This window comes from Temnothorax nylanderi, unplaced genomic scaffold, assembly GCF_030848795.1.
Source record: "Temnothorax nylanderi isolate EJ_2023f unplaced genomic scaffold, tnyl_v1.0 TNYL_tig1207_pilon, whole genome shotgun sequence".
Taxonomy (NCBI): Eukaryota; Metazoa; Arthropoda; class Insecta; order Hymenoptera; family Formicidae; genus Temnothorax; species Temnothorax nylanderi.
The window spans coordinates 3,108-19,132 of record NW_027250269.1 but is presented as its reverse complement, the minus strand read 5'-3'; the positions used below and the strand labels follow the sequence as shown (position 1 = coordinate 19,132).

Genomic DNA, 16,025 nt, shown 5'->3' with positions numbered 1-16,025 from the left:
TTAACTATAAGCTTTATATGAAAATCGTTTTATTTTGTAAATACGAAAAGAGAAAAGACGGTGTAATATGTAATTAATAAAAACTAATAAGAAACATCAGGAAGACATCAGTTTTTTCTTGTACATATTAATGTACAATCTAATTCCTAACTATAGTCAAAGATACATTTATGTGTCTACACATGTAACACGTATAGCGAGAATACACTTATTTTTAGATGTATTTCTATTAATATAAAATATATTAGAAATAGTATATAATAGAGTATAAATTTTTATTTTTAGATGTAAATTTATATGTAAACAACGAAAATGTTGTTTTACAATCGAGATTTTATGTGTCATAAAAAGCAAAAGATACATATATTGTATAGTTGCGCACGACCGCGCGTTCGCTGCACTCACTCACACACACTCGCGAACGCGGCGCGCAATCCCGTCGGCGGGAATAAAGACTCTCAGTTAGAAAAGAGAACTCGTTTAATAGAAAAATGCGATTATACAGAATAGCCCGTAAACACGTCTGAACGGTTTCGAGGCTCGGCGAATAATCTGAATAACGATGAACGTCAACAAACAAATACACGGCTCGTCGTCAGGCACGTCGTCAGACAGCGCTTCGCGGCTGCCTTCCGGGTTTCTACCGGGCGTCACGGCTCGGGCGCAACACTGCCCTCCCTCTTCCAGATTGTCGTCCCGACAATCAAGGAGGCAGTTTGCAGCTGTTCTTCCGGGACCTCAATGCCTCGATGCTTCTTTTTTTTTCTTGCCCTCCCCGAAGTGAAACTCTCGGGTTACCAGGCTGCATCCTCATCAGGCAAATCTCTGACCGATCCGCCGCCCGTGCTCCTCTTCTGTCTTGAGGACTTGCGGCCTTCTTTCTTCCTTTTTCAGGCAAGGGGGGGGGAAATGTAACTACCGTGGACCCTTTGTCCAAAGGACTCCCCAAGCCTCCGCCTTGGCATTTGCCCGTAGTCCCTCGGAAAACCACGGATCGAAAACCTCGGGAAGGCGGTCTTCTTAAAAAAAAGGGGGTCTTCCTTGAAGGAGAAAACAAAAACGAAACTCGAAGGAGGAGAAGGTCCACTCGGCCTCCGTAGAAGTCGGAGTCGTTTCTCGTCCGTAGCCGCCTCTGGCATTCCCTTCTTCCCTCCTTCTCGGGTAACTGAAAAACAATTAAAACGCGTAAACATTGTAAACATAAATAAGAATTATTTCCCCTCTCCCCTCGGGCTCCGCTAGACTCCTCGCGTCACGACCTAACCCAAATGTCTCTCTACGAAAGGAGCTAACCTATCAGCATGTACAATCTTCTTCCTATTCCGAGGAGACCTGTGAATACAGAACACTACATCACTTAATTTCCTAACTATAGAATATGGGCCCACCCAATTGCTCTGCAACTTAGGAGCCCTCCCTCTTCTCCTTTGAGAATTAAACAGCCAAACTTTCTGCCCCTTTTGGAAAAGAAATGATCTCGCTCTCTCATCATACCAGGTTTTAGTCTTCGAAGCCGCCTCGGTCCACAAATTCGCGCGCGCGATTAAATGAAATTGCGCTAAGAATTCGCGAAGCGGCGCCGTCCCGTCAAACGTGTCCGGCTTCAACTTCAAACCGCGCGACGTCTCACTCGAACCTCCACACGCGGCGCGCCCCGCACACGAGCCCTCGCCCTCGCCCATCACACGCAGCGGCTCGACCGAATTTCCGCACGCGGCGCGCCCCGCACACGCGCCCTCACCCGCGCCTATCTCACGCGGCGCCTCATTCGAAATTTCGCCGCGAGAAACATTATTGGAAGGACTTAGCTGATGTACGGCAAGTTGCTCCTGGGGACGTGCCACCGCAGCGTCGCGTTCCTTCAAACGAGCCTCCAACTTGCTGCGGAAAAGCTGTTGCTCCTGCTGCTCCAGCCGCCGCTCCTGGCGCAGCTTTTGAAGCTCCAAGTAGACAGCTTCGAAAGCGCCCGTCTCAGCCTCCGTCGCCCCCGCATCCTGCGGATGGGTCGCGCCCGCCTCCGTTGCCGTCGACGCCGCGGCCTGCGAACGGGTCCTCGGCGGGGTGTGCGTGGTCGTCATCCTGTCCGGGATACTTTTATCCCGGAGAGCCCCCAAAATGTTGCGCACGACCGCGCGTTCGCTGCACTCACTCACACACACTCGCGAACGCGGCGCGCAATCCCGTCGGCGGGAATAAAGACTCTCAGCTAGAAAAGAGAACTCGTTTAATAGAGAAATGCGATTATACAGAATAGCCCGTAAACACGTCTGAACGGTTTCAAGGCTCGGCGAATAATCTGAATAACGATGAATGTCAACAAACAAATACACGGCTCGTCGTCAGGCACGTCGTCAGACAGCGCTTCGCGGCTGCCTTCCGGGTTTCTACCGGGCGTCACGGCTCGGGCGCAACAGTATACATAACAAAAATGATGATACTGAAAACAAATACACAATAATCTCAGCTTCTAGTAAGTAATATAATGCGTAAGATAATGTAATATGAAATAATTGTAGTCACCGCGGCTTAATTGAATTCTTGCTATCGCTATTCAGAACACTTATAAAATTGGCCTGCTTTCCCGTACGTTTAGACATCGTATTATGGTTGTTTATTGTCGAGGGAAAACTATCCTTTTCCCTCGACAATAAACAACCATAAAACGATGCCTAAACGTACGGGAAAGCAAGCCGTTTGACGCGACTATCGAAAGGAGTAGCAAATGTTCCTTACGCATATGTATTCCTTGCAAATCTTACTTTTTGGCCAATTGTATGAGAACGCTACATGCTGATGTTAGAAAATTAAACTTTTTAGCGAGAAAAAAAATTAAAACAAATTGATGGAAGCAACTTAATGACATGATGCTACATGTGATCTTCCTTAAAGAAAGTGAAGCAGATACTATAAAATATTTTTATCGCAAATGGTAACACTAAAATAATATCGTGTTTTTATAATCTTTGCACAGATTTTTGCTTATTATACAACCACGTCTTAATTTGCGGCAAAGTACGATTTGCAAGACAAGAATAGTTTTTCCTCGTCTCCTGAATTTCTTTTAGAGACGGCAATGTATGATTTGCCATGTGTTGCGCAAACGTTTGAAGCACTGCTTCTTTTTCGTCGTCTGTCCATCGTAGCCTTTTTTTTTTAATATATATAATCATAAGGAGATGCTAGAACACAGGATATTATATAATTTAATAATCATGAAAGTACTATACTATTTGTACTAAAGTTTAACGTAAGAATATTTTTATTGATGCTATAGTTGAACACACATTCTATATTTATTCGGTATTAATTTATTTTGGAAATATAGTGATGACATTTTATTGTATTTATTTACTTTGAAATATTAAGACATTTGTATCTATGCTTGGCATAAATATAATGAAGAATATATAGCATTATGTATGTAAATCTGTTGAAAATAGAAGGAAAGAGTGCAATAAGATATAATAATATACGTTTACTTTTTACATATGAAATGTTAAAGTTATATTGAAAATGTAAATAATATATAAATATTTTTAAGAATAATTACCAGCTATTAATATATAATAAAGAAAATAAACTTGAATTATTGGAAGTCGTATAGCCATGGATTTGGCAACAGATAAAAAAATTACTTACTACTACGTTTTATAGATTTTTGCTTATTATGCAACCACGTCTTAATTTTTGGCGATGTACGATTTGCAAGACAGGGATAGTTTTTCTTCGTCTCCTGAATTTCTTTTAGAGACGGCAATGTATGATTTGCCATGTGTTGCGCAAACGCTTGAAGCACTGCTTCTTTTTCGTCGTCTGTCCATCGTAGCCTTTTTGTTTTTAATATATAATCATAAGGAGATGCTAAAACACAGGATATTATATAATTTAATAATCATGAAAGTACTATACTATTTGTACTAAAGTTTAACGTAAGAATATTTTTATTGATGCTATAGTTGAACACTCATTCTATATTTAACGGTATTAATTTCTTTTGGAAATAGTGATGACATTTTATTGTATTTATTTACGTTGAAATATTAAGACATTTGTATCTATGCTTGGCATAACTATAATGAAGAATATATTGCATTAAGTATATAAATCTGGTGTAAATAGAAGGAAAGAGTGCAATAAGATATAATATACGTTTACTTTTTACATATGAAATGTTAAAATTATATTGAAAATGTAAATAATATATAAATATTTTTAAGAATAATTACTAGCTATTAATATAGAATAAAGAAAATAAACTTAAATTATTGGAAGTCTTATAGCCATGAATTGGCAACAGATAAAAAAACTACTACGTTTCCGTTTTCCACCTTGTTTATCAACTTGGTTTTGACATATTTTGGAATCATTTTGTGTGTTACTCAACCCTGCTAAAAATGTCCGATTGAAACCGATTGAAAAAAGTTCAATCCGTATGAATCCGGTTTCTTAACCCGGAATTCACGGATTCATAACGATTAAACCGATTGAAAACGATTGAAACGGATTCGTATTCAATGATGTAATTTTAATCGGTTTCTATCGGTTTGAATCGGTTTTAGTCAATCCGTTTCAATCGTTATAAATCCATGAATTCCGGATTAAGGAAAAACGATAAAAACCGATTGAAATAAATGAATCGGTGTGAATCCGGATTCACACCGATTCATTTATTTCAATCGGTTTTTATCGTTTTGAATCAGTCTTAGTCAATCCGTTTCAATCGTTATGATTTCGTGAACCCCGTTTTAATTAATGTGAATCCGTCTCTGTCGTTTTTAATAGTATTTATATATATTTTTCAATTTGTTTTAATTGGCTAAATAAAGTGCAGGCTAATGAATCGTATTGAATTCGCTATTAAAATAAATAGATGTAATGCGCGATCTAATAATCATGTTTAAATATACGAATGAAATTGGTCATTTATAATTAAATACATTAAAAAGTATAATAAATTGCTTAGATGAGTCAAAATCTTTTTGTCCAAAAACAAAATATATATATTTGTATGAAAATAAAGTAAATAATATCTCTCATAATAAATAATATCATGTAATAATAATATGTAATAAGTAATATTAACAACTTTCTGATGACTTTTTGCTATTTATTTATTACCAATTTTTAAACAAGAAGTATTACTTGTTAGTAATGTTTTATATTTATTTCAATATTAGTCTAGCTAAATCTAGTATATTAAATCAAATTAGAAACATATTTTATTAAAAAATAAACAAACTGTTTATAATAATTGATAATATATACTGCCCTTACATTATTTTTTGTAGCTGCGCTTACTTAAAATGCATTTCTTAAATATCTATATAAGTCTTAATCATATCCTGCTACATCAAATTTTCATATCATAAACATAAATCATAAACTTTATAATCATATCATAAATTTTATAATCATAAACATTGAAGTTGAAACATTTGAGTTATCTTTTTTAAGAAACTAAAGTTATATACATTCTTTTACTCATAGATCCTGTATACAACATTTATACGGCATCCCTCAACGGATCAAACTCTTCAATTTCTGTCTCAGATAAAGAAATTGAAGTGTTCGGGGACCAATCATAGAATACATCACTCGTTTCAGCATTTTCTTCATTTTCGTTATCAGGTTCACGACTGCAACCTGCAGTACTTTCAGCAGTTTTTTTGTTCACACGAAGGTCTTCAAGATTTTCATTAATTTTAGTTGGACTAGTACTTGCTTGCGTCTTTTTTTCTATTTGAAACTTTTCATTATTGAGGTCTTCGTCAGATTTTGATGACTGTTTAGTCTTGTTCGAGCGTTTACTTGATTTTTTACTCGAACTTTCTCTATCTCTTTTCAATTCGGCTATTTTCTTACCAGCATAAAAATCAAACTTATTTAATTCGCTCAAATAATTTTTTTTCTCGTCTTTTGTTGGTTTATAGGTGTTCTTCATCCAATAAATGTAAAAGTCTGAAAAACAAAAAATTAACGTTATTAATTACTTATCAGAAAAATGACGATTAAGTTAATAACATTACTTTGGAAATCTATAAAATGTTAAACAAAAATTTAAAATACTGATAATAAGACTAAGCAAAATATTAAATTGTTGTTTTCTTTAGAAATAATAGTCCGTAACACCTTTAGCTTCACACCTTGTACATACTGTTTATAAGATTATAAGATATATTGTTTATAAGATTAAGATGCGTAACACTACAAAAAGGCGTGATATCCGTACAAAATTACCTTTTTTAAAAAAAAGGTAAAAAAAGGCGCCAAGTACACGCATAGTAGTGTATATGTATTATGTTGTTACCTCGAAAAAAACAAAGTGGTAGTATAATACCTCCAAATAGCTTTACCCTGTACATACTGTTTATAAAATGCGTAATACTACAAAAAGGCGTGATATCCGTACAAAATTACCTTTCTTAAAAAAAAGGTAAAGAAAGGCGCCAAGTACACGTATAGTAGTGTATATGTTGTTACCTCGAAAAAAAAAGAAAGTGGTAGTATTATACCTCGAAACAACCTAAGTAACAAGTGGTAGACGTACTCTTTGTATCTCGAAAAATCTCGAAAAAATCTAAGCAGTAGTATCTTTATTTCCAAAAAATTATAACCCAAGTGATACACATGACAAAATTATGTTACCTTATCAAAGAAGAGTCGCGCTTCAAGTGATCTATTACAATTACAAAAAAGAAATGATATCTCTTTAAATTACAGCGCCAATTACAGAGAGAACATATATATTGCCTCAAAAAATAATTGTTGCACTACTTTGAAAAATCTTTACATGGTGTCAATTAGAAAAAGAATGTATGATAACAATTTTATAAGATTAAAAAATTTTATTTAAATTTAACAAGGGAATACAAGATATTTAAATACAAAGTTTACATGTGTATTTTTTAGTGGTCACAAAGAATTACAGAGGAACAGTACAAAATAAAAATATTTTATTAAAATATTTAATCCAACGAGGGAATACAAGGTATTTAAATACAAAGTTTATATATGTATTTTTCAATAGAATAAAAGATTTAATCACAAAAAATTACAGAGATAGTAAAAAATAAAAATATTTTATTAAAATACATAAATTTTTCTTGTAAAAAAACTTGGCGCTGCTAGACCTCGAAATTTTAAATAAATAAGGATAACAATAAATAAAAATAATTCATAGAAGAATGCGACGGGAGTAACAAAATAATTATCAGCGTGGTGTGTATGTGCGAGCGAGTGATATGGGTGTGCGTGACGACGGCGAATAATGCGGCTTATAATTAAGTATAGGATAAGTTTATTTATTTATTTAAAATTTCCAGGTCTAGCAGCGCCAAGTTTTTTTACAAGAAAAATTTATGTATTTTAATAAAATATTTTTATTTTTTACTATCTCTGTAATTCTTTGTGATTAAATCTTTTATTCTATTGAAAAATACATATATAAACTTTGTATTTAAATACCTTGTATTCCCTCGTTGGATTAAATATTTTAATAAAATATTTTTATTTTGTACTGTTCCTCTGTAATTCTTTGTGACCACTAAAAAATACACATGTAAACTTTGTATTTAAATATCTTGTATTCCCTTGTTAAATTTAAATAAAATTTTTTAATCTTATAAAATTGTTATCATACATTCTTTTTCTAATTGACACCATGTAAAGATTTTTCAAAGTAGTGCAACAATTATTTTTTGAGGCAATATATATGTTCTCTCTGTAATTGGCGCTGTAATTTAAAGAGATATCATTTCTTTTTTGTAATTGTAATAGATCACTTGAAGCGCGACTCTTCTTTGATAAGGTAACATAATTTTGTCATGTGTATCACTTGGGTTATAATTTTTTGGAAATAAAGATACTACTGCTTAGATTTTTTCGAGATTTTTCGAGATACAAAGAGTACGTCTACCACTTGTTACTTAGGTTGTTTCGAGGTATAATACTACCACTTTCTTTTTTTTCGAGGTAACAACATATACACTACTATACGTGTACTTGGCGCCTTTCTTTACCTTTTTTTTAAGAAAGGTAATTTTGTACGGATATCACGCCTTTTTGTAGTATTACGCATTTTATAAACAGTATGTACAGGGTAAAGCTATTTGGAGGTATTATACTACCACTTTGTTTTTTTCGAGGTAACAACATAATACATATACACTACTATGCGTGTACTTGGCGCCTTTTTTTACCTTTTTTTTAAAAAAGGTAATTTTGTACGGATATCACGCCTTTTTGTAGTGTTACGCATCTTAATCTTATAAACAATATATCTTATAATCTTATAAACAGTATGTACAAGGTGTGAAGCTAAAGGTGTTACGGACTATTATTTCTAAAGAAAACAACAATTTAATATTTTGCTTAGTTTTTTAAAAATAATAATCTGTAACCTTTTTAGTTGTACACCTTGTTAATGCTATACATATGTATACCACAGAAAAAAATTACTACTTAAAAATAAAAATGTAATGTGTCTGAAGTTGTTAATAATAGTTAAAACGTTTGACACACACACACACACACACACACACACACACACACACACACACACACACACACACACACACACACACACACACACACACACACACACACACACACACACACGCGCGCGCGCGCGCGCGCGCGCCTTAGGGTAGCAGAAAAGAGAACAAGAGAAAAGTATCTTCGCGAACAATAGAGCTAGTCTCATGACGATGAGTCAAGTATGTACAAGAGCGAGATCGCAATGACCGATATGCAAGTGGATTAACCTAGTCGCGAAACGTTCACCCGTTATACTGTTGAAGAACCGACCGCATAACATTCCGTCTTTTTCTAATCCCGCTGTGAATCGATTTTCCAGCTAACGTATATCTTATGTCTTCGCAAAGCGTAACTTTTAAATCCTTTAGGGAGATCAATCACTTCAAGACGACACATTTTTTTTAGAGCGATTAAAGAGAAAGACAGAGAGCTTGTAAATGTCGCGAATAACGTCTTGGACGAGTATAGTAGCGTATACGTCAAGTCGGGAGGCGAATAGAAGTTAAGCAATGGAGAAAAAAAAGACAGACCAAGATATGCGAGTTAATTCAGTTATGATATATTTTTATATATTTTACAGAAGACGTATAAAAGATGTAAGAGGACTTGCGGTAAAAATTCATGCAAGTCTTAATAACTTCAAGGATTAAACTGACGAATATACAAAAGCTACTAAATGTACTCAAAGCTACTTAATGATTAATACAATGCTAAATGAAGTGTTGTACAAAATTTGAATAGAGTCAAAGATTGCGGTCAGCTACATATTATATACACGAAAATTATTATATACACGAAAATGAATTACGAATGATTATTACGTAACGATGTTCATTGCGCTATATTTTCGCTTTGTTAAAAAATTATAATAAATTATAATAAATTGAGTTAATCGCAGCGCGCGACAAAGTTATGTACGTGAGCACTGTGAGCGATTTAATGATTGTAACCTTACTTGTATACATTTCCTAGAAAAATATTTCTATATTATGTTTAACAACAATATTAAATATTAACATTTCATAACTGCCAAACGTTTCCAGTTGAGCGCAATTGCACGAGTTACGAATCATTTATAGACTCTTTTTCTCAGTTAACTAGTTTCTACTGCATTGAAATCTTGCATAGAAAAATATGTATCAAGAGACACGGTAGTGTCTCGCGCCAAGTACGCGCGGAGCGAGACGCACCGTGACTCTTTTACGCGAACGCACGAGTTGCGAGTATCCGAGATTTTGAGATCTCAATAACGAGTGAACGGATCAAGTTCTAAGTAGGCTTGATCGATAGCTTGGGGTCGACTTACATAATATGAGTCCTTATTTTTCCGTTACGTGCCCTACGAGCGGAGATATTGTGATGCAAAGTCCAAATGTGGAACATTTTTATTTTAAGAAACGTCCACGTCGGACAAAAATGGCGGCTTGTGTGTCACTTTCTCATTTTTGACACGAGAGTGCACTCGTGCACTGTTGCAGTGCGTGACAGTTTGTACGTGTACGTTCTGCACTCAGTACAGATAGTACGTTCATTCTGTCATTCACCTAACCTTTGTATTGTGTGATGGGCTTGAATTGGCCGCAGGGGGAAGTGATCCGCGCAGTTCCTTGGGCCTAACGCACCCACGGCATTATGAGCCGCTTTTCAAGCTGAGCACAAATTCCGATGCTGCGCTTATCGTAAAAGCAGCATATTTGAAAAGAAAGGATGACTTAATCGATTCGCGCGATTGCTTGAAAAAAGTAGTCTCGTTAAATGCGCAATCGTTTTATGCTTGGTTGATGTTAAGCCAAATACATTATGACCTTTACATTATGACCTTTAAATGTAATTGGCAATTGGTGGAAGCGCGTCAGATGTGCGAAGAGGTGAGTATTATTTAACGCAAACCTTATAAATCCTTTCTTGATATTTATTAATTAAGCATTGAGCCTTCCGTACAATTGCGAGTGATACATGCACGCACAAATATATTACTGGATGAACCAGATGTTACTGCTATCATAAATAATTTGGAATCTCAGGATAAAACTAAGCTCCAAGCTTTTGTTCTCAAAGCGTTGCATCTAAAAGAGCACAAACAGTATCAGGACGCTGTTAACATTCTCGAGCTGGCTTTAGAAAATTCTGAAGCTTGGTTGCTGTTTGGTAAAATATATTGGGATATGGAAGACTACAACCGCAGTCTGGTAGCATTCTTAAATGGCATACAATTATTAATATACAACAGATTGCATGTATCAAATGCTTATGAATATTGTCATGAGATTTCATTAATATTTTGTATCATTTTTACGTTTTATAAAATCTCACTTTATCGTCCAATTGTCTTATTTTCAGGTATTTTAATCGGATAATATCCATGCAAAATTCTGCATCGTTATGGCATGATTTAACCTGCTGTTATTTGATGCAACTAAATCGCGCTACTACAGTCAATAAGAGCGATGTGGCGACTAAGTGCTACGAGGCTGCAAAACGTGCCGTTAAACTCTGCCCGCAATCATGGCTACATTGGAATATTCTGGGTGTTATTTGTATGACAGTGTATGTAAAAAATTATGCTCTGGCTCAGCATTGTTACGTTATGGCGATCGAGAGAGAATCGAACAATGCAACAGCTTGGAGCAATTTGGGAACATTATACTTGTATCTAGGTATTCTAAAGATAATTAATTTTTTAACTTTTATTAAAATGTACGCATTTTTTGTGACATATGTTTGTTGCAACATTTAGGAGATATCTATAAAGCGAATGAAGTATTTTCTCGAGCGCAACGTGCGGATCCTAGTTACGTGAATAGCTGGGTCGGACAAGGATTAATCGCGGAAAAGATCCTGAGGAAGGAAGCGATGGATCTGTTTCGGCATTCGACGCAACTGGGTTATCACAATCAAGCGGCTTTAGGCTATGCTCATTGGGTGCTTACTACTCTCCTGAGTCCCGCAATGAAGAAAGATCCGCTGTTGATCTATTTTATCGAGAACATGCACGCGATACCTGCAGCATCTGACGTTCTCACTTGGTATTTAGGTTAGCAGATAATGTTATCAGCATGATGTGATACTCTCTTCAGTACTTTAAGGCAAATTTCTGGTTTTTTTTCCAGAACGCGAGCCGTATGATGTTTACGCCTTGAATACCCATGGCTTATTATTGGAACGGCTGAAATTATACAACACGGCGGCTAAGCAATTTGCCATAGCTTTAAAACTAAGCGAGGATGAAGAAAGAGATATGATATCCATAAACTTGGCACGCATCCTGATTCAAACCGGAAAGTACGAAGAAGCGGTGGCATTGTGCAAACAAGTGAAATGCGCAAATTTTAATTCTCAGTGCCATCTTGCATTATCCTTATTCAAAGGTATAGAAATATTAGAAATTATTTTATCGTATTGAAATATAAGTTCCCAAGACGGGTTACACCATTCATTTCATGCTCCTTTACTTACAATTTTCGATTCTCTAATCAATTTCTTTTAAAACTGAGATAAAACCCATTGAGATCTGTCAACTATGATTCAAATACTCTCATGGAGTCATGGAAATTAAAAAAAAATTATATACTTAAATTTATGTACAGCTAAACGTGTAACTTTAATAAATTAAAAAAATGTCTTGTATGTATTTAGCCAAGCAGTACGAAGAATCGTACAATACATATGAAGCAGCTTTACATTGGCTAGCAGACACTAGTGCGGATAAAGCGAATATCTTGTGCGCGATGGCCGCGATCGCTTACATGTTCCAAGGGGCAGATGCTGTCAAGACCCTGCTATTCCAATGTATACAAATAAAACCGCCTATTGTGACTGGTTTCTTAGCGACTGCCGCGTTAGGAATTTTACATGACGACGTTAATTTGACTTCTTTGGTACTGAACGAATTGAAGTCATATGAAAATCATCACAAGTATGGTTATCACGTCGTCATACTGTCAGCATACCATCAAGTTATTCAGGGAAATCTCACTCAAGCTACACGAATACTCACCAAAGCTATTTTCAGGCATCCTAGTGAGTAATATTAACGTTATCATATATCATTAAGTGATAGACGCCTACAAGCTAAGAAGCTTATCCTTTACAATGAATATGTATTGTAGACGATGTTAGATATTGGGTACGCCTTGTTCGAGTTTTACTGTTGGACGAAGATCTGAATATTTTCCGTAAATGTGCTAGATAAATGTAATATTCGTGTAAAATTTTTTTCCTAGCTCATTGGTCAACATAAAGAAGCCAAAGAAGCCTTCGAGAGTATATTGCAGAACGATGAACGGCACATTCTTGCATTGAAGGGTCTAGCACAAGCGTGTATAGGCTTGGCAAAGGAAAATATCGCGAAACAATTTCTATGTCGCGCGAGGAAAAATCTATAACAAGCAGCAGACAGTTTATCGCGTGATTCAAATTTTACTGTGACATCACTACGAAAAAAAACACACTCTTTTAAATTTATGATTTTGTTTTGTGGTCACGTCTCTTTGGCTTCCCCTTTTCTGCAACGGATACATTATTTACGTAATTATAGTCGAAACGGAAACGGATTATTACGCTACCTTGGTGCTACCATTTAAGATAACTACAGAAAGTACAAGAAAGATAAAAAGATAACTACAGAAACTACAAGAAAGATAAAAAGACGAAAATGGCGACAGATACACCGAAAAATGTAAGTACATTTGTATTAAACGCGTAAAGAAATTACATAAATTTTAATAAATGTGATCCATCTAACTAATATCCTAATTTTAGATGGAAATCGATGATGACGAATTACTTAACTACGACTTCACAAAATTCGATTTAAGTCCTTTGAACGTTATTACTCAACGTGATCCTGCTGATGATTGTTCCGTTGATAATCGTGTGGCTGGTGATCGTCCCGTCGATGACCGTTCTGCTGGTGATCGTCCCGTAGATGCCCGTTCTGTTGGTGATCATCCCGTTGGTGATAATCAACCAGTTGATCGTTCTACAGCTGATCGTCCTACAGTTGATCGTCCTACAATTTCTCGTCCTGCTGCAGTTGATCGTCCTACAGTTGACCGTCATACAGTTGATCGTCCTACAACTTCTCGTCCTGCAGTTGATTGTTCTATAATTTCTCGTCCTGCAGTCGACCGTCCTACAATTTCTCGTCCTGCAGGCAATCATCTTACAATGTCTCGTCCTGCAGTTGATTGTTCTACAACTTCTCGTCCTGCAGTCGATCGTCCTACAATTTCTCGTCCTGCAGGCAATCATCTTACAATGTCTCGTCCTGCAGTTGATTGTTCTACAACTTCTCGTCCTGCAGTCGATCGTCCTACAATTTCTCGTCCTGCAGGCAATCGTCTTACAATGTCTCGTCCTGCAGTTGATCGTCCTATAATTTCTCCTTCTACTGTTGATCGTCCTAGAACTTCTGGTCCTGCAGTTGATCATCCTACTGATGATCTTATTGTTGAAAACGAGAACGATGTTCCAGGTAACAATATTTTAATTAATTAATTATGATTTTATTTAATTAATTAATTATAATTGTATTTAATTTGTACTTGATAATGAATTGTGTAATATAAACCTAATCAGCATTTGTATAATTATAGTTTCAACTTTATTGCCAATACAGCAAAAGCAGTGTTAACACTATATTACTTTTACTGCAATTGGCAATTATTATAAAAACTAATTAGATTTATATATATTATATTTTATATTATTATATAATTATATAGTAACATTGTATGTTGTAATTCTAAAGATTTATGGAGACGTAGAGGAAGAAGGAGTGGAGTTCGCCGGCAACAAGAACGATTTATGCAGTTTTTATATCAATTGTCATCTGCACACTACAATTGGGGTAGAAGAAATCGAGGTCGAGGAAATTACAGACAATAAAGGTTAGAAGAAAAAAGTAATAAATGTATATTTGAATATTAATATATAAAATATTAATATATATATTTATATATACATACATATATATATATATATATATATATATATATATAATGCTATCTATATTAGCATTTTATTATAGTGCACATACACGTGTGTGTGTGTGTGGGAAGGGGGGGTGTATGTAACTTTAGGAAATAATATATATTGTTGATGTCGTTCCACAGGGCGATATAGCAGTAAGGTGAGAGGCGTCCGCGACGGCGGCATGGCGAGCCTCCTTGCCCTGGCGCTCCTCTGTATACTCCACGCCTCGTGCTCTGTGAACGGATTACTGAAGAGCTATTGCGACATTTGCCCGGAAACCAATTATACCTGCGAAACCGATGGTTATTGTTTCGCTAATACGAATCTGAAAAACCACGTCATTACGTATGCTCGGAGTATCGTCCCCTCCAAGCAGATCTGGGAGATAATTTCCAATGTTTTTTGTTCTCATTTCGTGCGCACCAATGCATGACTTTTTCTTTTTTTTTACACATGCCTCCGTTTTCATGATTTTGAATTTAGTCGTTCGATTTAATATTTAATATGTAAGTTTTGCATGAATATTAAATACATGTATTAAAAATATTTGTGAAAGTGCAATTTAATTGAGCAATACTCTCCTCCAACTTTATCCCCTCTATCCATCTCTATCTCCGTTTCGACCAATTCGGGCCGCGTCGCTCGCGTGACTCGCGTCTTATCTCTAGCATCACTGCGATCGAACGTACATACATATACGGTTTCTTCTCTCGCTGTATTCGCAAGAAATTTGCTAAGGTCGAAGACACTCAGAACCGGGAATACAGATACATATTTTTCCAAGACACAAGTGAAGATATTTATTTTTATTCGAACGAGTAAGCATAAGACACACAAATTATTTAATAAAAATAATCGTATATATTATTATATCATCCTACTATTAATGAAAACGAGAACTCTTCAAGCGATGTTCCAGGTAACAATATTTTAATTAATTAATTATAATATGTATTTAATTTGTATTTTATAAATTTAATTAGCATTTATATAATTATAGTTTTAACTTTATTGCCCACACACACACACACACACACACACACACACACACAAAATTGTTACAAAAACTAATTAGATTTACGTCTATAATACTATTTAATTTACATTATTATATGTATAATCGTTTAATAATATTGTATATAGGTTTGCCTATGCAATGATCTGTGTCCAAGTTGAATACAAGAGAGAAAAGTAGATCGATGATCTTTGCTCGCAATGCGCAAACGTAGAGATGACGTCTTGCTCACCGCGCTATCCTTGTTTGCGCATTGTGGACAAAAGTTTTCTTAAACAAATGTGGTTCTCTCTCGCACCCAACAAGTTATCGATATATCGTGACATTTTCTCTGTAAGTGAATGAACCTTTGTGAGTGAGTAAAATTGTCTCTTCTCACCCGAGGGAGAGCGAAAAAAACCCCGTAAAATTGTCTGCTAATAACGGATTACATTCAGCGGACGGTGAGTCGCGCCTGCGATCGTACCTGTCTATATTTTGTATCCGGCCCGTAATAGGG

General features: G+C 35.6%; 2 protein-coding genes across 4 annotated transcripts; one reads left to right on the top strand and one right to left on the bottom strand.

Annotated features, from left to right (window-relative positions):
* Positions 1-258: 258 nt before the first annotated feature.
* On the bottom strand, positions 259-2,633 carry LOC139786945 (uncharacterized). The gene is made up of 2 exons (XM_071726041.1): positions 1,389-2,633; positions 259-1,165 (listed from the first exon to the last, which is right to left on the bottom strand). The coding sequence occupies exons 1-2, from the start codon at positions 2,076-2,078 to the stop codon at positions 704-706; spliced, it is 1,152 nt and encodes a 383-aa protein (XP_071582142.1). The 5' UTR covers positions 2,079-2,633; the 3' UTR covers positions 259-703.
* Positions 2,634-10,157: 7,524 nt separating this feature from the next.
* Positions 10,158-15,057, top strand: LOC139786943 (superkiller complex protein 3-like). Of its 3 annotated transcripts, XR_011722484.1 has the most exons (9): positions 10,158-10,403; positions 10,560-11,192; positions 11,273-11,569; positions 11,646-11,903; positions 12,172-12,555; positions 12,759-13,213; positions 13,297-14,011; positions 14,288-14,426; positions 14,652-15,057. XR_011722484.1 is itself a non-coding variant. In XM_071726038.1 (7 exons), the coding sequence occupies exons 3-7, from the start codon at positions 10,898-10,900 to the stop codon at positions 12,725-12,727; spliced, it is 1,317 nt and encodes a 438-aa protein (XP_071582139.1). In that variant the 5' UTR covers positions 10,158-10,403; positions 10,560-10,724; positions 10,876-10,897; the 3' UTR covers positions 12,728-12,744. The 3 variants fall into 3 exon arrangements, 2 of the variants coding, with proteins under 2 accessions (XP_071582139.1, XP_071582140.1); XM_071726038.1 differs by lacking the exons at positions 12,759-13,213; positions 13,297-14,011; positions 14,288-14,426; positions 14,652-15,057 and adding an exon at positions 12,645-12,744 and having other exon boundaries at positions 10,560-10,724; positions 10,876-11,192; XM_071726039.1 differs by lacking the exons at positions 12,759-13,213; positions 13,297-14,011; positions 14,288-14,426; positions 14,652-15,057 and adding an exon at positions 12,645-12,744 and having other exon boundaries at positions 10,876-11,192.
* Positions 15,058-16,025: the final 968 nt, after the last annotated feature.